General features: G+C 37.9%; 1 protein-coding gene across 2 annotated transcripts in view; it reads left to right on the top strand.

The window, feature by feature from the left end:
* The window catches only part of RAD54B (RAD54 homolog B), a 97,089-nt gene that overhangs the window by 56,690 nt on the left and 12,480 nt on the right, over positions 1 to 27,919 (top strand). For both annotated transcript variants that reach the window (XM_032316481.1, XM_032316482.1), the window contains 7 exons: positions 903 to 1,184; positions 4,102 to 4,264; positions 10,157 to 10,382; positions 10,846 to 11,053; positions 13,967 to 14,106; positions 17,627 to 17,917; positions 23,283 to 23,458. In XM_032316481.1, coding sequence (XP_032172372.1) covers positions 903 to 1,184; positions 4,102 to 4,264; positions 10,157 to 10,382; positions 10,846 to 11,053; positions 13,967 to 14,106; positions 17,627 to 17,917; positions 23,283 to 23,458 — 1,486 coding nt within the window. The remainder of the gene's footprint in view (positions 1 to 902; positions 1,185 to 4,101; positions 4,265 to 10,156; positions 10,383 to 10,845; positions 11,054 to 13,966; positions 14,107 to 17,626; positions 17,918 to 23,282; positions 23,459 to 27,919) is intronic.

Raw genomic sequence — 27,919 nt, 5'->3', positions numbered from 1 at the left:
CTGTTAAGTGCCAGGCACTATGCTAGGAGTAACTCCTAGCATATAAATGGATATAATTTATAGTTTAGTGGGGATAGGGCAATGTAATTATAATGATAATTAGGAGGCAGTATAATAATTGTTTCAATGAGAATTTGTACTCCATGCAGTAGGAGGTAGAAGGACCATTTAGGTCTGCCTAGGAGGCTGGGGAAAGCTTCATAAGAATTATTTAGGGAAGTATTTGAAGGATAAATAATTTTGTAGGATATGAGAAAGGGGCATATAAAAGAGGGAATAATATATACAAAGGCACAAAAGCAGGGGAGAATTAAAACTACTGGTTCAGTGTTTCAGGAATTTTTATATTATGTGAAGGTCAGTGAGTGACATTAGTGTCAAGTTGAGGCTGAACTGAATTATCTGCAGCAGAATTTTTTCATTATAAAAATATTGAGGGGTGCCTAGGTGGCTCATTCAGTTAAGTCTCTGATCTTTGGATTTGGCTGATACCAGGATTTCAGGGTCATGGGAACGAGTGCAGCATTGGGCTCTTTGCTGGGCAAGCTTGCTTAAGATTCTCTCCTTCTCCCCCGCCCCAACTCTCTCTCAAAAAGGGAAAAAAAAAAAAAAGTCATTTCTCTACAGACTGAGCCAACAAGCACCCCAAGCTATGTTCTCAATAATTAAAGAAGGTCTTGCTTTCTCTAAAGCTTGGCTGATTTTTATAGCTTTATTATTTATTCCTTCTGATTTTTAGTGTTTTTTTTTTAAAGACAAAATGATAAATTATGTTTTCATTCTGGCTAATGGGTTATACAAGGCTATTTGCATTCAACACGCAATTTTCATTCTGTAGAGTTATGGGAAGGTGACTATGGTATCAGTAAATGAAATTCACATTCTCCCTTCTCAATTTAAAGGCGTTGCGTATAAATTCAAAGAGCTTGAAAAGATTGAAGAGGGCCACAGACTGATGATTGGTGGAAAAGAAGTAGAAGTCATGGGTATAATCTCTCCAGATGATTTCAATAGTGGCAGATGTTTTCAGCGTGGAGGAGGAAGCTCTGCTATTTCAAGTTCTTCTCAAGCTGCCAAGAAGTGTTTCTCTAACCCCTTTAAAAGTGTTTGTAAATCAAGTTCAAAGGAAAATAGACTGAATGGCTTCCAAGATTGCAGACCACGCCATGACCCATATGCTCCAAGTAAGATGTAAAAAATAATTTAAATATTCTGTTTTTACTGTCAAAAAGTATTTGGCATGTGAATTTAAAGTTTAAGTTTTGTTTAAAGTTTTCAGATGAAAGTATGTATTATTCTTCAGGTATATAACTCAAATAAGGAATAATGTTGAAGTTGTATAATATAGTTTGGGAATCATTTAAAAATAAATGTATAATTCTAAGAATATAGTAATGAAAATGTCATATTTGTGTTGAAGGAAAAATATACAAATTGGAGATGTATACATACATACATATGGAAAAATATACAAATTGGAGAGGTATACATACATACATATATACATATATATATGATTTTGAGTAATATCTGACATCTTCAGCAAAAAGAAATATTAGTCAATTCATGAGTCAGGATTAAGCTTATACTTTCTTTTGATGACTGTATGCCTTGATCGCGTGCATTAGTGTATTAAAGTGTTGAATGGTGGGATCTCGGGTCAAGAATTTAAATTTTATCATGCGAATTCAATTTAATAAATTAATTTTCACATTAATGAATCTAATTTAAAAATCACATTTAAAAATAAAACATCTCCTCTCTTTTGTTTGTTTTTTAATTGCTTACTCAACAGGAATTTCTTCAGTGCCTTTTTTTGCATTGAGCCCAGAGGTAAATTGTTATCAAAGATCTTCCCATTTAGTTAGGAGACAGACAAGTAAATTTGAATTATAGGGTAGTGTGGTTATTGCAGTCGGGGTACAGAGTAGGCTGCTTTCATATTAGTAGTAAAATTAAAAGTACATAAAGCAACATAATTAAGTATTTTTTGTAAGTATTATGGAGATAGAATTTTTGAAATAAAGGAGTCTTTGAGATCATTTAGTTCAGTCTCTTTGTGTTTGAAGAAAAGTGAGGTCAGAAAGATGAACTGATATTGTTGAAATTCAAATAATTAGTGATAAATTTGGGATTAAAAACCCCAAATTAAAAGTTCCTAGCTCTATGTGAGCTTATCAGAGACTTAATTGAAAGAGAAAGATAGAAAGATAGAAAGCAGAGAACAGAAAGCTTTTGCTTCTGATTTTTCTTTTTATCCACATTTTTTTTCTGTCCTGCCATCTCTTTTAACAGGCTTCCTTCTCCTTTATTCTCCTTTCTCTTTGCCTTCCTATTACACAATACAGGGATGTGGGGAACCAAAAGAATGATGTGCTTATTCAAAGATCTGACTTGGAGTCCTGATTTTGCCACTGACCTAACTGGTTCTTTAATTCTTGGGGTAGTCACCTCTCTCTTGGCTTTGTCTTCTCCAGTCTAAAATGTGGGTTCTAATTATTACCGTAGAGGCACAGAGTGCTGCTATATGCTATGTATAATAAATACTTGTTGACTGATTGAAGTTTTATAGTGATTATATATACATGGATGTGTATGTTTGTGTAATATAATTAAGAATACTTTGTGTAAATGCTAATAAGTAGTTGATGATTCTCATTTATTTATCTTGCCAAGGGTAGAATTAGGTTTTAGGCTTAAAATGAAAACATGAAAGATTTTGTAATCACCAAGTGATGCTTCCTTATTGCGAAGGTAGAGAGAGAGGCATCTTAAAATTTGGACTGGTGTCCCATTACTGTAGTGGTTTAAGTTTTATCTTTCTTAAAGATGGATGTTTTGTTAGTTGGCTTAGATTCTATAGTCTTTCTTATTTTAGTAGTGAATTATCCTCACCTCTGTCTTCCCTTTTTTCCCTTTGTGTTTTTCAAAAGAGAAAAAAAAAAATGGGCCCATTTCTTGGTTAGGAACCAACAAGGAATATACTCTTGCTTTGCTACTAGAATACAGGGAATGCCAGGGGCCGAATTTTCCATTTTCACTCTCCCTAATCCTCTACTGCCAGGAAGTGACCTCAAAAATAGGAGTTCCTTTTAGTTGCTCAGAAACCCTAGATCCACAGAAAACTTTCCTCTAGGTGATTGGTAATGGTTAAATGTGACCAAATTCTCATTCCTGTGACTGTGTGTTTCTGCATTGGTGGATATTTATTTAATTTCCTGGAACCTATTTTCTTTATCTTCCCTTCTCATTTCTGTCCTTTTCTTTTTTCTTTTTGTTTTATTTTGAAAGTCTATTACATTTTTTAACTATGATGTAGACATATAAGTATATCCCCCAAATAATTTTGATGAGTTTATTATCTAACTTTAGATTTATTGAGAACTGCTTTCCAGTTATTTGAATTTGAATTTGTATTTTTTGGTGATATTTTAATAAATCCTTTAAATTGTATTAGTATATTTCTACTGAATTACCTTATTATTCTACAGTTACTTTCTTTTGCTGCTTTGTAAAGATTCACGAGTTTGACATTCATGAACATAGTAATTAAAGCAAATAATTATGGCAAAGTCAATGGAAAATTTGTCATCCTTTCTTAATTCTTCTGATTAATAGAAGTAATAGTCATTGTTTGTGTGAACAGAAATGAAGATAATGGAAGCCTTATGTTAAATTTGGGGTACCTTTCTAAAATAAGAAGCTGTGAGCATTAGCAGCTGCAACTTGGCAAAATTCCAACCTGTAGTTTCAGTTGGAGATAGTTCTCTTTGCTCTGAATACTGAACTATTAAATGTTATGGCTTACTGAATTCTTTACTAAACAATAGTAAATTTCATTGGTTTTGAAGTACTTTGAGGCATATGAAGTTTAGAAAGCTCTTTGAAATTCTCTGCCTGAAATCTTACATCAATAAGACATGAGATTATTTTTAAATTTTTTCTTGCCTACTATCAGTATTACTAAATGTCCAGCTTTTTTTTTCCCCACAAATGATAGCAAATAATTATAGGCTATGAGTAATTAAAGCAAGTTAATATAGTTACTGACAAAGTGAAATTGCCATACGTTAATAGTTAAACTTTCATCTTTTTCTTAAGATTCTCTTGTAATGTCACGACCCAACAATAATTGCCAGTGGACATTCAATAAGAATTGTTTTCCTATTGTGGATGTGGTGATAGATCCTCACCTTGTATATCATCTTCGACCACATCAGAGAGAAGGAATCATATTCCTTTATGAATGTGTAATGGGAATGAGGTAGGAAAATAAATGATTTGTTTAGTCTAATCTGAGTTTTTTGCTTTTTTTTGTTTGTTTAAAGATTTTATTATTATTTTTTTTAAGTAATCCCTCCACCCAACATGGGGCTTGAACTCATAACCCTGAGATCAAGGGTCACATGCTCTACTGATTGAACCAACCAGGCAGGCACCCTTAGTCTAATCTGAGTTTTTTTTTTTTTTTTTTTAAGATTTTATTTATTTATTTACAGACAGAGATCACAGATAGGCAGAGAAGCAGGCAGAGAGAGAGGAAGGGAAGCAGGCTCCCTGCTGAGCAGAGCCCATGCGGGGCTCGATCCTGACCCTGGGATCATGACCTGAGCTGAAGGCAGAGGCTTTAACCCACTGAGCCATCCAGGTGCCCCTGATCTGAGTTTTGATTTAGCCTGTAACATAATGGTTTTCTACGGATACCTGGATGGCTCAGTCTGTCAAGCATCTGCCTTTGGCTCAGGTCATGATCCCTGGATCCAGTCCTGCATTGGGCTCCTTGCTCAGCAGGAAGTGTGCTTCTCCCTTTGACCACCCCCATGTCCCCCCCCATTCTCTCTGTCAAGTAAATAAATAAAAAACTTAAAAAAAATGGTTTTCTAGAAAAAACCTGATATAGTGAGTCTTAGTACATCATGAATAATACTTAATGTATACATTTATTCTTTTTTAGAAAAATTAACATATAGTGTATTATTTGCCCCAGGGGTACATATCTGTGAATCATCAGGCTTACACATATCACAGCACTCACCATAGCACATACCCTCCCAATGTCCATAACCCAGCCAGTGTGCATTTATTTTAAAAGTGATTCTTGAGGAGGCCTTGTGCCAGACATCCTGCTAGGAGCTGAGCATATAGGAGTCAGGGCCATGGTCCCTACCCTTAAGTAGTTTTTAAAATATTTGAGGAAATAGGTAAATATAATCAACCTGAATATGGTACGATAAGAGCTTACTAGTATGAGAAAGGGTTATAGGGGCAAAATGGAAGTAGCCTTTAATTCTGCTTATGGAAAAAACATTTTCTTCTAGTCTCACTTCTACTTAAAAAAAAAAAGAGCTCCCCAACTCCCTTTTTTGAATTTTTTTTTTTTCAGATTTTATTTATTTATTTGACACAGAGAGAGCAAGCACATAAGTGAGAGAGAAGCAGTCTCGGAGAGCCTGACGTGGGGCTCAATTCCAGGACTCTGGGATCATGACCTGAGCCAAAGGCAGACACTTAACTAACTGAGCCACCCAGGTGCCCCTTCCCCACTTCCATTTATTTAATTATTCATTCATTCATTCATTTATTTTTTAAAAAAGATTTTATTTATTTATTTGACAGAGAGATACAGCGAGAAAGGGAACACAAGCAGGGGGAGTGGGAGAGGGAGAAGCAAGCTTTCTGCTGGGCAGGGAGCCCGATGTGGGTCTCAGTCCCAGGACCCTGGGATCTTGACTTGAGCAGAAGCCAGACGCCTAACAACTGAGCCACCCTGAGCCACTATATGTAACGCACCCTCCCCAACTCCCTTTTAAATAGAGTTTTCTGATAAAGAATTGTGGTGTCCTCTCTTAAAGATACTTTAGAGGATATACATAGACACGAAAAAGCCAGACAAAGGAAGTAAAAAAGAATCAAAGGAATCTGCTAACATCTTGTTATATTTCCTTCTAGTTCTTTTTCTTTTGTTTTAATGCATAGACCTTGATTTTTAAATTGACCATTTAATAGGGAATTGAGATAATAAATTCCCCCAAACTCTTATTTTTAAAGATTTTATTTATTTGACAGAGAGAGATACAACGAGAGAGGGAACACAAGCAGAGGGAATGGGAGAGGGAGAAGCAGGCTCCTGCTGGGCAGGGAGCCTGATGTGGAGCTCGATCCCAGGACCCTGGGATCCTGACCTGAGCCAAAGGCAGATGCTTAACGACTGAGCCATCCAGGCGCCCCCTCCCCTAACTCTTTGATGAAGAACCCTTTGATGACAGGTTAAGGGAATACTAAATCCCAGAAACTTCGTAGACTCATGTTCTTTCTCAAAATATGCTTTTCTTTTTGGAGATTTTGTCTCATTTGGCTGGGAGGGGATCTTTAATTTCTTCTCTTTTACTTTTCAATGTAATCAAACCTGAACTTTTAATTATTTTGAACTCTTAAAGATCTTTGATTCCAGATCTTTTCTGGTACCCCACTGCAGCAGTGCTGGTACCTGATGTCATACAATTTTATTTTGTCTGGATTTTTGCAGTAGTACTTATGTGTCTGGTTCTGATGCTCCTCAAATTCATTCTACTTATTGCTACTAGCTTGATTTTTCTAAAAAGCAGTTCTGAACATGGCATCCCTTTGTTTGAAATGTTTCAGACTCTCAGAACTTAGAGCAGTGTTTCCTGATGTATTATATGCACTTCACTGGTGGGATGTGGGATCATTTTAGGTGAACATGGACAAGCCTTGTTTTTTATTTTATATTGTTTTATTTTAAAAAAATTGAAGGATTTTATTTTTAAGCAATTTTTAAAAAAGATTTATTTATTAGTCGAGAGAAAAAGAGAGAGAGAGAGTGCAAGTGTGTGTGGGGAGAGGGGCAGAGAGAGATGGCTCTGCTGAGCGTGGAGCCAGATGTGGGGCTCCATCTCATGACCCGGAGATCATGACTTGAACTGAAACCAAGAGTCGGATGCTTAACCTGACTGAGTCACCCAAGTGGCTCTGTCTGTCAGCTCTATACCTAATGTGGAACTCGAACTCACAACCCCGAGATAAAGAGTTGCATACTCCACCCACCAAACCAGTCAGGAGCCCCACATCTTGTTTTTAAATTCTGATACTAACGTATTTAATTAGTGAATTATTAGAAAAAAGTAGCATATTAAGTCCTTGGTTTCCTGGATTTATTATGCTTGGAATTTTAAAATAAATCTAAATAAAAAGAAGTTGACTTAAAAATAGATGATAACACATATGATATCATATCACAAAATTAGTGGTGTTTGGGAGACACCTGCAAGATGCAGTCGGAACTTTCAAGAATAAGTATGCCTGCCGTCTTTAGTCTCTTCCTATCTTGCCAGGTGCATAGCCTTTGTGTTTCCTTGCTTGGAATTCAGTTCAAGCTCCAACTATGTTGAACTACTTGATTCATGTAATGAACTATTCACCTTTGAAAAGGGCCATCTTTTTAACGAAGCCTTCCTGCTTTCTTCCTTCCGCTGTCGAAGGATGGATTACTATTTTTTCTCTGCCATTCACTACATCTCAGTTGGCATTTGGTCTTGCACTGTCACATTGTTGATATAAAATGATAATAATGGGGTGCCTGACTGGCTGGTTTAGTTGGTAGAGCATGCATCTCTTGATCTCGCAGTTGTGAGTTTGAGCCCCAATGTTGGGTGTAGCGATTACTTAAAAAAAATAAAATCTTAAAAAAATGATAATAGAGGCATCTGACTGGCTCACTCAGTTAAGTGTCTGTCTTAGGCTCAGGTCTGATCCTAGCGTCCTGGGATTGAGCCCTGTGTCAGGCTCCTTGCTCAGTGGGGAGCCTGCTTCTCCCTTTGCCTGTCGCTCCCCCTATTTGAGCTCTCTCTCTCACTGGCAAATATATAAAATCATTTTAAAAAATGATAATAATGGCTATAGTTCATGTTTGTGATTTTTTTTTCTGTACTTTGAAATGGAAAGCATAGTTGATTTTTGGATATTATTTTTACTAATAAGAAAATGGGTTAAACTATAATAAAACTGTACTTATTTTAATTTAAATTCCAGTTAATATATAGTGTAGTATTAAGTTTCAGGTGTACAATTGAGTCATTCAACATTATTTTTTGTTTTTTTAAAGATTTTATTTTTTTTGACAGAGAGAGACAGTGAGAGAAGGAATATAAGCAGGGGGAGTGGGAGAGGGAGAAGCAGGCTTCCTGCTGAGCAGGGAGCCCAATGAGGGGGTCAATCCCAGGACCCTGGGATCCTGACCTGAGCTGAAGACAGATGCCTAACGACAGCCACCCAAGCACCCTTAGTCACTCAACACTACTTTTTTTTTAAATTTATTTTTTATTTTTTAAAATATTTTATTTATTTATTTGACAGAGAGAGAGAGAGATCACAAGTAGGCAGAGAGAGAGAGGGAAGCAGGCTCCCTGCTGAGCAGAGAGCCGGAAGCAGGGCTCAATCCCCAGACCCTTGAGATCATGACCTGAGTCGGAGGCAGAGGCTTAACCCACTGAGCCACCCAGGTGCCCCTGTCATTCAACACATCTGTATAATGCCTGGTGCTCATCACAAGTACCTCCTTAATGCCCATCACCTATTTCACCCATTCCCCCACCCTCCTCAGGCCTGGTCACCATCAGTTTGTTCTCTATAGTTGAGTCTGTTTTTTGGTTTGCCTCTCTTTTCTTCCCCCATGCTTGTTTGTTTTGTTTCTTAAATTCCACATATGAATCAATATAACTCATCACTAGGGAAATACAAATCAAAACTATAATGAGGTAACCACCTCACACCTATCAGGATGGCTAAAATCAGCAACACAAGAAACAACAGGTGTTGGAGAGGATATGGAGAAATAGGAACACTCTTACATTGTTGGGGAATGCAAAGTGGTGCAGCCACTCTGGGAAATGGTATGGAGGTTCCTCAAAAAGTTAAAAATAGAACTACCTTATGATGAAGCAAATATTTGTGAAAGAATACAAAAATACTAATTCAAAGGGATACACACACCTCAATGTTTATAGCAGCATTATCTACAATAGCCAAATTATGGAAACAGCCCAAGTGTCTATTGAATGATGAATGGATAAAGAAGATGTAATGTATATACACAATGGAATACATTACTCTGCCATAAAAAAGAATGAAATCTTGTCATTTGCTATGACATGGAAGGATTTAGAATATTATGCTAAGTGAAATAAGTCAGAGAAAGAACACATACTTATTTTTGGTACTATGCTTAGTTCCTTTGGACTGTATAATTTAAAGTATATATAAATAGATGACTGGGTGGCTCGGTTGGTTAAGTGTCTGCCTCTGGCTTGGGTCATGGTCCCAGGGTTGGGGGATTGAGGCCTGTGTCGGGTTCTCTGCTCAGTGGGGAGTCTGCTTTTCCCTCTCCTTCTGCCCATGCATGCTCTCTTTCTCTCTTTCAAATAAATAAATAAATAAAATCTTAAAAAAATAAAAAATATATAAATATATATCAAAACTTCAAAAGCTATGAAGTGATATAAACATGCCACTTATAAATAACATTCCTTATAATATTTAATTTTAAATTGCATTAACTGAGTAGATTTGTAACATAAGATTTGTAACCAAGTTACATGTATTAGACCAATATATAGTTTTTTCTTTTTTCCTTACAGTGCAAGGAGCTCTAAGATTGAGGAATTGATTTACTGCCAGATAATCATAAATACAGCTCAACAGATCTTTCTAGTTAAGATTGCAATGTAGTTTAGTGTTTTGATGTCTAGTGCTGAACCTGATAAAAATTGCTCAACTATTAGTGATGAGAAGCACAGTTATAGTTAAATTATTCTAATGTAGGTATAAAATTGGGATATATTTCTAGTCTCTAAATATATGCATATGAAAGTAACATGATTTGGATTCAACTGTCGAATTTCAGATTTATTTTAGTAATTTAGTTGACAGTAAATATATATAATGAATATAATTATCAAAGATTCAAAAGAGAGATGTGTTGTAAATCAGCTGCATCAAACTGGAAAAAGGGTTTGGCACGGGGTAGAGTTTGTCCTAATTACAAAATACCAGCTTTTGGTTCTTGACTAATAACCAATGATATTAGGGGCATAAAATATTTTCCTATTGTGACTAAAAGAAGTATAATTATTTCTAACAGAGTGAATGGCAGATGTGGAGCTATTCTTGCTGATGAAATGGGTTTAGGGAAAACATTGCAATGTATTTCGCTCATCTGGACTCTGCAGTGTCAGGGACCCTATGGAGGCAAGCCAGTAATAAAGAAGACGCTTATTGTCACACCTGGAAGCTTGGTGAATAATTGGAAGAAGGAATTTCAAAAATGGCTAGGAAGTGAAAGAATCAAAATATTTCCTGTTGATCAGGTAAGAGACTTATCACAGTTCAGCCTTGGTCATTTTCTAAATCTCTCTGCTTTTCTTTTCTTTTTTTTTAAGATTTTATTTATTTATTTGAGAGTGAGAGAGAGCATGGGAGAGGAGAAGGTCAGAGGGAGAAACAGACTTCCCATGGAGCTGGGAGCCCGATGTGAGACTCGATCCTGGACTCTGGGATCATGACCTGAGCCGAAGGCCATCGCTTAACCTACTGAGCCACCCACACGCCCCTCTCCATGCTTTTGAAATCAACACTGCAGTTTTCACTGTCTGTAGAGTAGTTTTTCAAATGCATGTAACTCCCCAACCTTTGCAGAAAAACATCTTGGCTTACAATTTGGCTTTGAGTTAACATATTCTAATTAATGTCTGTCAGGAATATGCTGCTTAAATTTGATTTTATAGTTTTAGCCCATAATTTGTTAAATATTGTCTTTTTTTTTTTTTTTAGGACCACAAAGTAGAAGAATTCACTAAATCTCCATTTTATTCTGTTCTTATCATCAGTTATGAAATGTTACTTCGTTCTTTGGATCAAATTAAGAGTGTAAAATTTGATCTTCTAATCTGTGATGAGGGCCATCGTTTGAAGAACAGTGCCATTAAGACAACTACGGCCCTCATGAGCCTCTCCTGTGAGAAAAGAATAATTCTAACTGGTCAGTATTTACTCTGGGGATGATATGATAGAATTTTTGCCTACTTATACAAGATTTGTAATATGCTTGGCATACAAAGAATTGGTGGTGCTGGATGGGGTGCGTATTAATAAACCTATGGTCATTGAGTCTTGGTAGGATTCTGAATTTTCAAATCCCTATGTAATTTTCTGCATCCTAGATTTCAGAGGTTTTGAAAAATAAATACAATGGTATCATGGTAAAGAATGTAGGAGATGGGTCCGTACTACCTCTGCTTGGTTCCTAAGGGTGATATTTATAGCTGTACAACTTTGGGCAAGTTATTTAACTTCTCTGTGCCTCAGTTTCCTTATCTGTGAAATAAGGATTATAATACTTTATTATTGGGTTATTAACAGTTACTGTGAAGGTCAAAGGAGTTAATTCACATAAAGTTCTTGGAAGATTACCTGACCCATGGTAAATGCTTAATATAAGTATCTCTTGTTTTTATATGTGTATGCTGCATGCACGTAATTTATTGCTGATCAAACTTGCTGGCCCAAGCTGTCTGGAAAGGTGGGATGGCCCATATGTAAATACAAGAATCTTTTTCTACTCACTTCTTTTTAGCCTATATTAGAATCAGGCCTGATTAGCTTTCCTCCCATACCTCACTTTGGTCTTGTGTGGCCCTTCCAATTTCTGGAGAATTATCCTTGTTTGAAGGAGAGCTTCCACTCTCCCCTGCAACTTGGTCAATGGTTGACTCATATGGAGGTAAGTGGAAAATGCCAGAGCCCTTGCTTTAGGGTAATTTCAGGACCAACTTTATGGTACAATTTATATTCTGAGCCTTGCTATAATTTATCTCAGGCTCAAGGAGGCCATCCTCCCTTAGTTTCTTTTCCTGCTATTCTCTGATTCCATTATTCTTTTTCTCCTGAGAGCTCTCCCTCCATAAATGTGTAGCCAAATCCCTGTCTCAGACTGTGCTCCTGGAGAACCCAATCTAAGACACAAATCCTTTCCTGCATCAATTATTGGCAGATGGGATCAGACTATCATGAGTGGCTTGCATGAGTTAGCTGGGGTTGGATGAATATCTGGAAGCCAGCCATAGGATCCTTATACCTTTGTTTCCCCTCTTTCTTTCTTGCCTTTCTCATTCTGCCTATCTTTTTTTTTTTTTCATTTTTTAAAGAAGATTTTATTTATTTATTTGACAGAGAGAGATCACAAGTAGGCAGAGAGGCAGGCAGAGAGAGAGGGAGAAACAGGCTCCCTGCTGAGCAGAGAGCCCGATGTGGGGCTTGATTCCAGGACCCTGGAATCATGACCAGAGCCGAAGGCAGAGGCTTAATTCACTGAGCCACCCAGGTGCCCCTCATTCTGCCTATCTTTATTAGTCATCATCATGGATATTCATTTAAAGGCTTACTAGCAAAATATATACCAACATAAGTATATTTCCTCTAATTCTTTCTACTTTGGGTCCAAAAATTTAGAACTAACTAGATGTATTAAAAAAATTAATAAGCATTTGTCCTGGGGTTGACTCACTTAATTTTGAAGCAAGCAATCATTAAATTCTCTGGCATTGTGAAATTTATGTTGTCTATGTTAATGAAGAAGTGCATTTTTATTCATTTCTTGTATTATCTCTTATTTATATTTTTGGGCAACTTTTTCTTTTCTTTTCTTTTCTCTTTTTAAAGATTTTATTTATTTATTTGTCAGAGAGAGGGAGATCGAGAAAGCAAGCACAGGCAGGCAGAGGCAGAGGGAGAAGCAGGCTCCCTGCTGAGCAAGGAGGCCGATGTGGGACTCTATCCCAGGACCCTGGGATCATGACCTGAGCCAAAGGCAGCTGCTTAACCAACTGAGCCACCCAGGCGTCCCATGGGCAACTTTTCTAGTCCATTATTTGAATGGCCATCTGAAATTACAATGTTGGATTATGCTAATTTACATGTTCTTTGGATGTAATTATTGAAACATGCTAATGTTTCTTTAAAAATTAGTTAGCAAAAGTTATTGAGTATGCAGTATATGCAGTGTATGTTAATCCATTTGTGTCAATCTTTAGGATTAGTGAAGATCTCAATCTGATCTGAAACCTTTGAAAGGTAATAGGTGCCATTCACTGAGGGCTTACTAAATGTTAAATATTGTGCTATAGTGTGCATACGCTGTCTTTGCCTTTCACTGTAATACTACTGGGAAATTGATATCTTCCCACTTTTATAAGTGAAAAAGTTCTGAATTTAACTTAAAGAAGCACTTAAGAGGGCGCCTGGGTGGCTCAGTGGGTTAAGCCGCTGCCTTCGGCTCAGGTCATGATCTCAGGGTCCTGGGATCGAGTCCCGCATCGGGCTCTCTGCTCAGCAGGGAGCCTGCTTCCCTTCCTCCTCTCTCTGCCTTCCTCTCTGCCTACTTGTGATCTCTATCTGTCAAATAAATAAATAAAATCTTTAAAAAAAAAAAAAAAAGAAGCACTTAAGAAGCTTGTCCAGAATCACACAGTTGTAATAATATTAAGAATCACTAAAAGTTATAGAACATTTATTGTGCTTTAGGTATTATTCTTAGTATGTAGATCAACTAATTTGATCCTCACAACCCTAGGAGCTGCATTTTATAGAAATAAACTGAGGTATGTGACTCGCTCAGGGTCACTCAGAGAGTAAATGATACAGGTGGGATCTGATCCCAGGCTAGTCAGACTCCAGAGCCTGTATGCAGCCGCTATGCTGAATTTAGTACACAGTTAAAACCAGAGTTACAAATTTATTTGGTTCTTAATATTTTTTGTTCCACTGGATTTGGCTGCTCTTTCTCAGTTCTAAAGCCTTTATTTTAGTTCTTTTAGGGAGGAGAGTACAACTTTCAATAAATATCTGTGACTGTAAAACACAAATTTGACCTTTCATCACTTTTTTCTTTCTTTAGGTACTCCAGTTCAGAATGATCTTCAAGAATTTTTTGCATTAATTGATTTTGTAAATCCAGGAATATTAGGTTCTTTGTCGTCTTACAGAAAAATATACGAAGAACCCATTATTATATCGAGACAGCCTTCTGCTTCTGAGGTATAATTTACTGTTATAAAAAGGTTAAAAAAAAGCAGTATGCCCAGGAAAGTCATCCACAAACTTGGGCATTATTTAATTCAGAAAAAATTAAATTAGTGAATTCTTTACTTTTCCCACAATCCTTCAGCTGAGTCTTCCTGCATTCTTTACTTTAGAAAATACCACATTAAAAAAAATCATAAGTAGGTACTTCACAAAGAATTATAAATGGTAGTAAACATATACAAAAATATTCATTTTTACCAGTATTGAAAAAAATACACCAAAATAATCATAAAATAACTTTTATATTCTTCTACTGGTGTTTTAGTTGGCTCAGTTTACATAGGAATAGCAAGTAAAGATGAAAATACTGTCCTCTACTGTTGGGAATGTCAATTGGTACAACTGGAGAATAGTTGAGCAGCATGTATCAAAAGCCTTACAATTGTATATATTTTGTGGTGTGGCAATACCACTTTTAGGAATTTATTATAGAAAAGTAATTGTAGATGTGCTTAAAGATTTTAGCTGTGTTGTGTAAGGGTAAAAAAGTATAAGGAGGAGCTCAGTGGGTTAAAGCCTCTGCCTTCGGCTCAGGTCATGATCTCAGGGTCCTGGGATCGAGACCCGCATCAGGCTCTCTGCTCAGTGGGGAGCCTGCTTCCCCTCTCTCTTTCCACCTGCCTCTCTGCCTACTTGTGATCTCTGTCTGTCAAATAAATAAATAAAATCTTAAAAAGAAAAAAAGAAGTATAAAGAAACAAATTGGAAACAGACATTTTTAAAGGTAGGAAAATGGTTAAAACAGAGTCTTCATGTTGTATACACAATACTTCATTGAATCAAAATAATACCAATTCTGAGATGCATTTTTATTTTATGAACCACTAAGGAAAACATGCTATCAGTCATAGTTATAAGAAGTCATTGCTTATAAAAAGCAATCTATATCAGAGAAGTTAAAGTGTAAAAAAAAATATCTCAGAATTAATAAAATATGATAATCAGTCAGCAAATATTTATTGAGCATTTCCCATGAACTGTACAAAATAATAACTTATGAATATATTTAATAGCATGGAAAATATCCATCATACATTATTTGAAAGTAAAATCACATTCATTTATTTACTTAACACTTATACGTTAAACACCTGTAGAGGGCCAAATGCTAAGTGTTAGATGCTAGGGGATACAGTGAAGAGCCAAACTGACTGGTGCCTTGGTCCCATGAAGCTTAAACTATAGAGAGCCTGTTTTGTTACAAACAGGAAAATAAAAATAAAAATGAAGTGTTAAATACATTTATATATTGACAAAGAAAAAAGACTTGTGAGATAGATATAAAAGTCATGACAGCAGTGGTTGTTTCTATTTGATTAAAGTTGGTTTTAATTTTCTTAATTTACATAACTATATTTTCTGACTTTTCTCCACTGATCCTATTTTGTAATAAAAGTTGAAAATAGTTTTAACATGAGGGGAATTTTTTATGACTTTTTACACATGGATTTATTTTAAGCTTCACTGTGAAGTTATGTATGCTCAAAAGAGAATTTAAACGTATATTTCACTTATATTGTATTTTGACTTGAGGTACTGTGCTAAGAACTTAGAAACTAAAGGAAACAGACAAATTGGAAACTAACATTTTTTTAAAAGATATTATTTATTTATTTATTTATTTGTCGAGAGTGAGAGAGAACACAAGTAGGCAGAGTGGCAGGCAGAGGCAGAGAGAGAAGCAGATTCCCCACTGAGGAAGGAGCCCAACGTGGGACTCAATTCCAGGACCCTGGGATTATGACCTGAGCTGATGGCAGTGGCTTCACTGACTGAGCCACCCAGGCATCCCTCTTTTTTTTTTTTTTTTAATTATTAGATTATGTTAGTCACATCGTTAGCTTTTGATGTAGTGTTCCAAAATTCATTGTTTATATATAACCCCCACTGCTCCATGCAGTATGTGCTATACCCATTATCGGGTGAACACGTTTCCCACTCCCCTACCCTCTAAAACCCTCAGTTTGTTTCTCAGAGTCCACAGTCTCTCATGGTTAATCTTCCCCTCCAATTACCCTCCTTCATTTTTCCTTTCCTTCTCCTAATGTCCTTCATACTATTCCTTATGTTCACAAGTAAGTGAAATCGTATGATAATTGACTTTATGTGCTTCAGTTATTTCACTCAGCATAATCTTTTCCAGTCCCATCCATGTTGATGCAAAAGTTGGGTATTCATCATTTCTGATGACTGAGTAATATTCCATTGTATGTATGGGCCACATCTTCTTTATCCATTCGTCTGTTGAAGGTATCTCGGCTTTTTCCACAGTTCGGCTATTGTGGACATTGCTGCTATGAACATTGGGGTGCATATGGCCCTTCTTTTCACTACATCTGATCTTGGGGCAAATACCTAGTAGTACAATTGCCAGGTCATAGGATAGCTCTATTTTTAATTTTTTGAGGAACCTCCACACTGTTTTCCAAAGTGGCTGCACCAACTTGCATTCCCACCAAGAGAGTAAGAGGGTTTCCCTTTCTCCATATCCTCTCCAAAATTTGCTGTTTCTTGCCTTGTTAACTTTTGCCATTCTAGCTGTGTAAGGTGGTATCTCAATGTGGTTTTGATTTGAATTTCCCTGATGGCTAATGATGAACTTTTTTTCATGTGTCTGTTAGCCATTTGTATATCTTCATTGAAGAAGTGTCTGTTCATGTCTTCATGCTCATTTTTTGACTTGATTATCTTTTTTTTGTGTTGAGTTTGAGAAGTTCTTTATAGATCTTGGGTATCAACCCTTTGTCTGTAGTGTCATTTGCGAATATCTTCTCCCATTCCATGGGTTGCCTCTTTGTTTTGTTGACTGTTTCCTTTGCTATGCAGAAGGTTTTGATCTTGATGAAGTCCCAGAAGTTCATTTTTGCTTTGGTTTCCCTTGCCTTTGGAGATGTGTCTTAAAAGAAGTTACTATAGCCGATATTGAAGAGGTTACTGCCTATGTTCTCCTCGAGGATTTTGATGGATTCCTGTCTCACAATGAGGTCTTTCCTCAGAAACTAACATTTCTAATGAACAATGTGTAATGATTTTAAAAGAATTAGCTGTGCCTTTTGTCAGTGATTTCTCATAGTTTTAATTTTAGGATCAATGACGTGTCAAAATACTTGCTTCCAAGAATTTGCTATTTGCTGAACTAGTTCTTTGTTGATGATTTTAAGATTATGTACCATGACAATCTTCATATAAAAGCTTACTTTTAGAATAATTTTTGTGTGTGGATTGTTGATTTCTGATGGTTCTCAATGGTGCCAATAGCCAAACAAGGATTTAGGAGACTGGTTTCATTTAATTAAATGATTATGCTGAACATTTAAAGAGATGATGGTTGGTTTTTCTATCTCATATTTAAAAAAAAAATCTGAAGGGACATAATTAGTAAATGTTTTATTACTATAAGATGTTTAATATCCCTTTTAACTGCAAGTACTGTTTGTTTATAACACTTTTAAGTCTGCGAATTTTTCCGTAGGAAGAAAAAGACTTAGGAGAGAAAAGAGCAGCTGAACTTACTTGCCTTACTGGACTCTTTATCCTTAGAAGAACCCAAGAAGTCATTAATAAATATCTTCCACCTAAAATAGAGAATGTAGTCTTTTGTCGACCAGGAGCGCTACAAATTGAACTTTATCGAAAGCTGTTGAATTCTCAAGCTGTTAAATTCTGCCTTCGAGGATTGTTGGGAAATAGTCCTCATCTAATATGTATAGGAGCTCTTAAAAAACTGTGCAATCACCCCTGCCTGTTGTTCAGCTCTATAAAGGTAAGTAGCGTGTGAGACTGTGTCAAGAATATAAGCTCAGGGTTTTGTATCACATGAATCTGATTGGTATATTGGGCCAATCCCAGGGGATTGCATTTTTGGGTTTTTCAAAAACTTTACGGCCTCTCCTGTATTTTTCATCTGTACAGCTTATCCAGTCTTCTATTTGTTGAGAGACTGTCCATACTGGACAGAACTAGGAGTGAAATGGATGTGAGGCACTGCCTTTTAGAGTTTGCCCCATGCCCTTTGGTATCTTGTCTAATAATTTGCTGTGATTTCTCTCCCTGTTTTTTTTTTTTTTAAGATTTTATTTACTTATTTGACAGATCACAAGAAGGCAGAGAGGCAGGCAGAGAGTGAAGGGGAAGCAGGGTCCCTGCTGAGTAGAGAGCCCGATGCGGGACTTGATCCCAGGACTCTGGGATCATGACCTGAGCTGAAGGCAGAGGCTTTAACCCACTGAGCCATCCATGTGCCCCTCTCTCCCTATTTTATATAGCCAATCAGTTTTGTTTGGTGCAGACACATACAAAATTTACCATTGAAAATAACTTAATTTTTTACCCTTATAAAAGTAACACATGATACATACAATTTGTATGAAATTTACAAAATTCAGAAAATCAGAAGAAAATTAAAGTCATCTGCTGGTTAGAACGTAAATTGGTACAGCTGAGAGATAGTTGGCAATATAAAGATTTTATTTATTTATTTGGCAGAGAGATCCAAGTAGGCAGAGAGGCAGGCAGAGAGAGAGGGAAGCAGGCTCCCACTGAGCAGAGAGCCTGATGCGGGGCTCAATCCCAGGATGCTGAGATCACAACCTGAGCCAAAGGCAGAGGCTTAACCCACTGAGCCACCCAGGCGCCCCAAATAGTTGGCAATATATATCAAAGGCTTAACATTGTATATATTTTGTGGTCTTGGCAGTATGTTTAAGAATTTATTATAAAGAAATAAAGCTCTCTAGCCAGAAAAAAACCCATATTTTGATATTAATAATCTTAGCCAGTACTTAATAAGCACTTGTCTTGTAACAAATTAAATGCTTTTCTCATATTATTTTGCATATTTTTTATAAAACTTTGCGGAATAAGTATTGTTATTACTCCCCGTTTTATGGTGAGAACAGGGACTAAAAAATATGCATATATATAATCTGGCTCTAGAGAAATTTAATTTTTTTAATTTTTATTTTTTAAGATTTTATTTATTTATGTGACAGACAGAGATCACAAGCAGGCAGAGAGGCAGGCAGAGAGAGAGAGGAGGAGGCAGAGAGAGAGAGAGGAGGAAGCAGGCTCCCTGACAAGCAGAGAGCCCGACGTAGGGCTCAATCCCAGGACCCCGGGATCATGACCCGAGCAGAGGCAGAGGCTTAACTCCAAGTATGATTTTTAATGGTTGTATGATTGAACTTAGTATTTGAATAGTTAACAAACATAAGGCAGTTTCAGTATAGTGAGAGTTTTCGGTTTTGGAGTTGGAACTGGGTATCAGTCTCCGCTCTGCTGTTTACCAGTTCTTTAAGGGCAAATTTTTTTTTTTTTTTAAAGATTTTTATTTATTTATTTAACAGACAGAGATCACAAGTAGGCAGAGAAGCAGGCAGAGAGAGAGGAGGAAGCAGGCTCCCAGCTGAGCAGAGAGCCCGATGCGGGCCTCGATCCCAGGACCCTGGGATCATGACCTGAGCCGAAGGCAGAGGCTTTAACCCACTGAGCCACCCAGGCGCCCTTTAAGGGCAAATTTAATCATGGTCAAATTATATCTGTGAGCCTTTATTTTTCTTATTTCTAAAGCAGAGACAATAATAACTTCCTGACGTTATTGTGGCAACTTGATGAAATAGTATGGAAAGAACCTAGCAGAATGCCTGGCCATCGAAGTTACACAGTAACTATTAATATTCTCTTATCCCCAGCTCATTCTTAACACTTTATTAAAACAACTTTTAGGGGCGCCTGGGTGGCTCAGTGGGTTAAGCCGCTGCCTTCGGCTCAGGTCATGATCTCAGGGTCCTGGGATCGAGTCCCGCATCGGGCTCTCTGCTCAGCGGGGAGTCTGCTTCTCCCTCTCTCTGCCTGCCTCTGCCTGCCTCTCTCTCTACCTGCCTCTCTGCCTGCCTCTCTGCCTGCTTGTCATCTCTCTCTGTCAAATAAATAAATAAAAATCTTTTAAAAAAAATAAAAAATAAAACAACTTTTATAAAAACAAAAAACAACTCTTATTCTTTTATTTTTTTCTTTAAATAGTAAAATCGTAATTTGCAAACAAAACAAAAGAAAACCTCTGGGTGCTGCATTATGCTTGAGGTCATTAGTTTTATATTTCGAAAATGGAGTGTTCTACCAGAATTCTTCAAGTTTATCCTTAATGAGTTATATTTACATAGTTTATCATAGGAGAAGTCTATAACTCTTAAGTAGGTAGGATTATTAATCATATTTTTAAGAAACATTTTATATACAGTGATAAAAATTAAACCCTTTGGGCACGGCGCCCAGCCGAAATAGAAGCCCCAAATTCTTCCTTAAAAGGTAGACTTTATCGTGGTCCAGAATGCATCAGTTAACTAGTAACAGACATAGGATACTACAAGCTTTAAAGAGGTACATAATTTACAACCTGGCAAATAAAGCCTTTCCTCTAACATCAAAGCAAATGAGAATTGATGGAAAATGGCTGAAATGAGCCTTCCACATGTATAAGTACCCTTTAAGCAGTGCTTTTATAAATGTATTCCAGTTGAAACTAGTTTCTTCCCCCACCCAAGTTCAGTCAAGGTGATGGGTTTCTTTTCAGGAAATGTGAGTGGACTATAACCAAAAAAAGTCTAACTGATAATGGAAGGGTATTGACTATAGAGAGTCAGAAGAGCAAGTGCTGTGACTAGCTGATGTGAGAGAACTGACTGGTAAATCCCTGTGATGGAGTTCATACATCAGACTGTCCCAGTATAAAGATATTATCTATTAGTTGATTCTTAATTAGGGGTCTTATGCGTTATAATCTGGAAAGCTTTTAAAACTACTTTTGTCCAGGCCTCAATATATATAGACTGATTCAGAATCTGAGAGTAGGACCCAAGTATGAAGATATGGAAAAAGTGATTCCCCAAGAGATTCTGGTTATGTGTTTCTGGTTAACAACTTGTGCCATAAGATCACCATCTTCCTTGTCTTTTAATTTAATATTCACAAGACAACTTTCTGTTAATGATTTGGGTTGCCTTGTGGTTTCATATGACAGAATGCATAGACCAATTGGTTTAAATAGGCAGGTCTCCTTTGAAGGTCAATAAATTTATATTCTTAGTCTCTTAATTTGATGAGTATGGCTCATTTGCCTAGAGCTTAAGCATGTTGAGTTTCTGAACATGAAAATTTGTGCACTAGATCCTGGGTCTGTCTGTGGTCCTTTGATGATCTCTCCAAGATATTGACATTTTAGCAGACCTAATCCGAAGCAGCCAGCAACTGTCTCTTTCCCCTTCTATATCCCAGTAATATTAATATTTTAGGGCTTCAGGTATTTTTAATCAAGTGACTTTACCCAACTATTACTATATTTTGGGAATAAGCCAAATTAAAATTAGTACTTTGTGCCCAGCATCTTACACTAGAGGATTCACTGCCCTTAAGGTGTTCCTGGAATTATTATTATTATTATTATTATTATTTAAAGATTTTATTTATTTATTTGACAGAGAGAGATCACAAGTAGGCATAGAGGCAGGCAGAGAGAGAGAGAGGAGGAAGCAAGCTCCCTGCTGAGCAGAGCGCCCGATGCGGGACTTGATCCCAGGACCCTGAGATCATGACCTGAGCCGAAGGCAGCGGCTTAACCCACTGAGCCACCCAGGTGCCCCTATTATTATTTTTTTTAAAGATTGATATACTTATTTGAAAGAAAGAGCCTGCATGTGAGCCGGGTGGTGGTGGATGGTGGGTGGTTGGTGGGGCTCTGGGGGAAGGGGTAAAGGGAGAGAGAGAATCTAAGAAGATTCCCTGCTGAATGTGGAGCCTGAGGTGGGGCTCAGTCCCAAGGACCCTGAGATCATGACCTGAGCCAAAATCTGGAGTCCGATGCTTAATTGACTGAGCCTCCCAGGCACCCCGTTCCTGGAATTATTAAAGAGGGAATACAGTACACATGAAAACATAGGGAAGTATAACAAAGTATATAGTTAACTTCCCAAATAAGGTCAAAGCCGAAGTGTACTTTGTAACCATAAAGTTTAAGAGTAAGTGTCTGCCACTTCCCCCAAAAAAGGGCTGTAAATCATAAGGTAGAACTTGGAATGGATGCTTAAGTATTTACAGGATTGAGATAATTGGACAGGAAAATGAGGAAGCATTCCTGACAGGTGGAGTAGGTTGAACAAAGTTTTAAAAACAGTGATAAATCCAGTAAGTGTGGAAGAAATTGAGGAGACCAGCCAGTCTCAGAAATTTAATCTAAAAAGTGCTGTAGGGGCACCTGGGTGGCCTTTGGCTCAGGTCATGATCCAGGTGTCCTGGGCTCCCTGCTCAGCAGGAAGACTGGTTTTCCTCTCCTAGTCCCCCTGCTTGTGTTCCCTCTCTTGCTAGGTCTCTCTCTGTCCAATAAATAAATAAATAAAATCTTAAAAAAAATAAAAGTGATGTAGTTATTAATAAGTGTATTTCTGGCTGAGTATTCACATGTTAGCTAGGTACTTTTGGAGGAGGAACTTCAGAGATACTGATAACCATAAGCACTTTGGAATAAAATTATTCTAAAAACTGCTGGTAATATAAATAAAAATAGTTTAGGTAAGATTACATGATTACGTATCTCTGTTACCTTAGGCAGAATTATTACTTCGTGCAGAAGAAATTGTTAAGATTGAGTAAACTCTTATGCTGGTTTCTGAATATAACCCAGGAGGTGCTGTGAGAAGCTCACAAATGTCGGAAAGAAAAATAACAGAGGGAAGGAGAGGAGAGAGAAAAAAGAAGCACCGGTGATGAGAAATCTCAGGGTTTTGGAGAAAACCAATGTTATATCACTGTTTGGAGCCCATTTTCCTCTCTCTTTTATTTCTCTGCTGTCCCTTCTCCTCTTCCCAAGGAACACATGGGCAGTAACGCTGCCCTTGTAGGGTGAAGATCATCCGCACTAGCGGACTGCATCAGGGTTGCTCTGTAATTAACTCAGTGGGAGGCAAGTTACCTTTTTCAAAAATGACCAAATCAGTAAGCTCTAAAGATGTACATAATAGCTAGGTTGGTCTTCTCAGGTAACTATTCATCTTTACTTTCAACCCCATAATTTTAGCACTTTCCCCCCTCCTAATTAACAAACATGAACCAGTGTTAACAGTTATCCTTTTGAATAGGAGAAAGAATATAGCTCAACTTGGGATGGAAACGAAGAAAGGACTCTCTATGAAGGCTTGGTAGATGTGTTCCCTGCTGATTACAACCCCCTCATGTTTACCGAGGAAGAGTCTGGAAAACTACAGGTGCTGTTGAAGCTCTTAGCGGTTATACATGAACTTCGTCCTACTGAAAAGTAAGAGGCCAATTTAATAAACTTGCTTGTAAATGCTCATGGAATTTTGGCTCAGGCTATGACCTTCCTTCCTCTCTTCCCTCCTTCTTTGGAGTCATGGTCTTTATTTAAGAAAAACTAAATCTAAAGCAAATACATAATATTCACAAAAACCCAGAGATATCTTTTGATATTTAAACACCTAATTTTTTCCTTAGTCTCTTTCAGAATCCTTTCTTTTTTTCTGGCCTTCAAATGTTCACCCTTCTTTGGGGTTTCTCTGTAGCCTTGTTCTCGCTGCAAACACCCTTTCTTGGTTACTTCTGTTCCCCATCATTTCACCTCTCAGACATACAGTATTTGACCCCAAGTCTGTATCTCGTGTCCAGCCCTGCCTTCTTGTTCCCAAGTCCTCATTTCTTACTGTTCAGTGGACATCTAAATCTCTCTTGATGTCATATCAGACTTTAAGCTACAGTTATCTCCAACATCATTATTTGCCATTGGAAACCCGATCCTTTCCCATCATTCCTTGGCTTGATGAATGGCAGCAAAATCCATGCAGAAATCTAGTTTTTCTAGACTCACTTTTCTTCTTCACTTACCCAACATTGTCAGTCACTAGATTCTATTGATTGTTCTTTCTTTTTTTTTCTTAAAGATTTTATTTATTGATTTGATAGAGATCACAAGGAGGCAGAGAGGCAGACAGAGAGAGAGGAGGAAGTAGGCTCCCCAGTGAGCAGAGAGCCCTATGTGTGGCTGGATCCCAGGACCCCGGGATCATGACCTGAGCCGAAGGCAGAGGCTTAGCCCACTGAGCCACCCAGGTGCCCCGGTTGTCATTTCTTAATTGTGGACTCCACCTCCTTTCTGGTACCAAGGCTTTTGTTCTGACTCTTGTAAATAATGATTTGGGTTATGATGGTATTTTCTAAATTACTTTCCTCTTTCAACCTTATTACATATCAACATTGCCCTAAATTACATTTCTAATATACAAATGTGAACGTATCACTCTCCTCAAAATCCTTCAAAGACTCCGAATTGTCTTCCAGGAATTTCTAAAATCTTCAGCACATTTGGCAAGACTTTTCACGATCTGGTGAATGCCTTATTTTCTGGTCTCATTTCCTACCACTCCTTCACACTTACCATGTGGTCCAGTCATACCACACTGACCATCACTGGCTCTGGTTTTCACTGTCTGCTTTCACTTGTTGCAGATGCCTGTGCCTCCATGACCTTCACTTCTCATTCATCTGGTCAGCTTTTTCTCTTCATTAAGACTTAGCTCAGATACATTCTCCTTTTGGAAGACCCTGGCCTCAGACTGAGTTAGCTGTCCCTCTTCTTTTTTTTCAAGATTTTTATTTATTTGTCAGAGAGAGAGAGAGCACACAAGCAGGCAGGAGTGGAGAGAGAAGCAGGCTCCCTGCCAAGTAAGGAGCCTGATGTGGGTCTTGATCCCAGGACCCTGGGATCATGACCTGAGCTGAAGGCAGCGGCTTAACCCACTGAGCCATCCAGGTGTCCCAGATGTCCCTCTTCTGTACCCCCTTTGTATCCTGTAACCACCTCTTACAGAGCTCTTCTCACATCGTATTATGATCATTAGTTTTCTTATCTATCAGTACTTATAGTACAGGGACTGTGTCTTATCTGTCTTTGTATCCAAACTATGTTTGTGAATTAAGGCAAAAATACATAGAAAAGATTGCAAAATAGTAATTACATTTAATTGTTAATGGATCTTGCTTAACCTCTTCAGAGCATTTATAATACCGTTTGACTTGTGGATATGGATGGTTTATTTTTCATAACAATGAAGGAATTAAGGAAACTTTCTGTGAAGTGTTTAATACACTTAATTAAAATGATTAGATAATATTTCACATGTGAATATGTGCAGATTGTGGGGACATGTGGGTTGCTCATTTGATTAAGCAACAAGCTCTTGATTTTGGCTTGGGTTATGATCTCAGGGTCCTAGGATTGAGTCCTGAGTCGGGCTCCACACTCAGCATGGAGTCTGTTTGAGGCTCTTTCTTTCTCTCCCTCAGTCCCTCTCCCTACTTACTCTCTCTCTCTCTTTCTCAAATAAATAAATCTTAAAGAAATATGTGCAGATTTTGATCTAGTTTGAATTTATGAGTGTAAACTTTTACTCTGACCTAACTATTTGCATTTTTAAAAATTGGATCTTTTTTTCCTCTTCTGAGGAGGAGGGGACAGGTGATGGTCATTGGACAAGGAATAATGAGTGAATAGTTTTAGAGGGAACAAGAAGAGATAAGACAATATGTGTGAAAATTTATCCTTGAAATGTTGGAAGGTTTCCTTCTTGGTGGGGGGGAAGAAAGGAATGATGAGGAAAAGCATAATTTAGAGGTAGAGTTGGGATAGGGTCTTTTTTTTTTTAAAGATTTTTTAAAAATTTATTTGACAGGGCACCTGGGTGGCTCAGTGGGTTAAAGCCTCTGCCTTCGGCTCAGGTCATGATCTCGGGGTCCTGGGATCGAGCCCCGCATCGGGCTCTCTGCTCATCAGGAAGCCTGCCCCCCCTCCACTCTGCCTGCCTCTCTGCCTACTTGTGATTTCTGTCTGTCAAATAAATAAATAAAATTAAAAAAAAAATTTATTTGACAGACAGAGATCACAAGTAGGCAGAGAGGCAGGCAAAGAGAGATTGAGAGAGAAGGAAGCAGGCTCTTTGCTGAGCAGAGAGCCTGATGTGGGGCTCAATCCCAGGACCCTGGGATCATGACCTGAGCCAAAGGCAGAAGCTTTAACCCACTGAGCCACCCAGGTTTCCCAAGGGCCAGGGTCATTTTGATTGCTTGTGGGTCCCTATGGAAACCATATCCTGCTTTGTCCCATGGGAGAAGCTGAGGCACTTCCATCAGTGGCAGAGGTTGGGTGTTCTGTTGCTTTATATTATCTGAAGAGATCCACAGCCCCTCTCCCCAATGCCCTTTTTACAATTGTGGTAAGATACACACAACATAAATTTACCATATTAACTGTCGCTAAGTGTATTGTTCAGTAGTGGTAGGTTCATTCACGTTGCTGTGCAACCAATCCCCAGAACTCTTTCATCTTGCAAAACAAATATCTAGTATCTAACAACCCCCCAGTCTTGCCTCCCCCTCAGCTCCTGCAGTAACCCTTCTACTTTCTGTCTCTGTGAAATTGACTATTCCAGGTACCTCATAAAAGTGGAGTCCTACAGTATATTGTCTTTCGTAACTGGATTATTTCACTTAGCTTAACATCATCGAGCTTCATCCAGGTTGTAGCATGCAGCAGATATTCTTTCCTTTTAAAGGCTGTATAATAGCCCATTGTGTGTCTTTTCCGCATTTCGTTTATCCATTCATCTGTTAATGGGCGCTTGGGTTGCTTCCACCTTTCAGCTATTGTGAATAATGCTGTTGTGAACATGGGTGTACAAATATCTCTCAAGACCTGGCTTTTGGGGGCACGTGGATGGCTCACTTGGTTAAGCATCCATCTCTTGATCTCAGCTCAGGTCTTGATCTCAGGGTCATGAGTTTGAGCCCTGTGCTGGGGTCAATGCTGGGTGTAGAGCTTACTTAAGAAAAAAAAAGAAAGGACCCTGCTTTCAGTTCTTTTGAATATATACCCAAAGTGGAATTGTTGGGTTATTTGGCAGTTCTTTTAAAAATTTCTTGAGGAGGCGCCTGAATAGCTCAGTTGGTTAAGTGACTTGCCTTCGGCTCAGGTCATGGTCCTGGAGTCCTGGGATCGAGTCCCGCATCTGGCTCGGTGCTCTGCAGCGAGTCTGCTTCTCCCTCTCATCCTCTCCCTTCTCATGCTCACTCTCTTTCTCTCAAATAAATAAATAAAATAAAAAAAAAATTAAATTTCTTCAGGAACCACCATACTGCTTTTCATTGCAGCTACACCATTTTACATTCCCTCCAACGGTGCATAAGGTCTCTAATTTCTCCACATTTTCACAAACATGATGATCTTCTGTTTTTTTGATAACAGCCATCCTAATGGATGTGAGATGGTATCTCACTGTGGTTTGAATTTCCATTTTTCTGATGATGAGTGATGTTGGGCAACTTTTCAACTATTTGCTGGCCGTTTGTATATTTCCACTGGAGAAATGTTTAGTCAAGTCCTTTGCCATTTTCTAATTGAGTTGCTTTTCAGGTGGTGAGTTATGGCTAACTGGGTGTAGAGAGACCAGGCTTTCCAGGGCTGGGCTGCCTATGCACAAACATTCTAAGCCTTTAAAGATATGTAGCTAAAAGTAACGGTGTTTGGTTTCAGGGGTAGTATTAAGTCTTTGCTGTAATTACTGTGTTACCATTAACTTGAACCAGACAGTTACATTTTAGGTCTTCAGGAAGAACTCTTCTAGCACATACAGTGTTTTTGTGCAGGTTAAGATGTATTAGAACTGGGTGGAGGCATATCTGAGAACTCTTGACCAAGTTTTATGGAATT

Source organism: Mustela erminea, chromosome 16 (assembly GCF_009829155.1).
Source record: "Mustela erminea isolate mMusErm1 chromosome 16, mMusErm1.Pri, whole genome shotgun sequence".
Classification (NCBI taxonomy): domain Eukaryota; kingdom Metazoa; phylum Chordata; class Mammalia; order Carnivora; family Mustelidae; genus Mustela; species Mustela erminea.
Note: the sequence above shows the minus strand (reverse complement) of the source record. Positions and strands in the feature narration are given on the sequence as shown.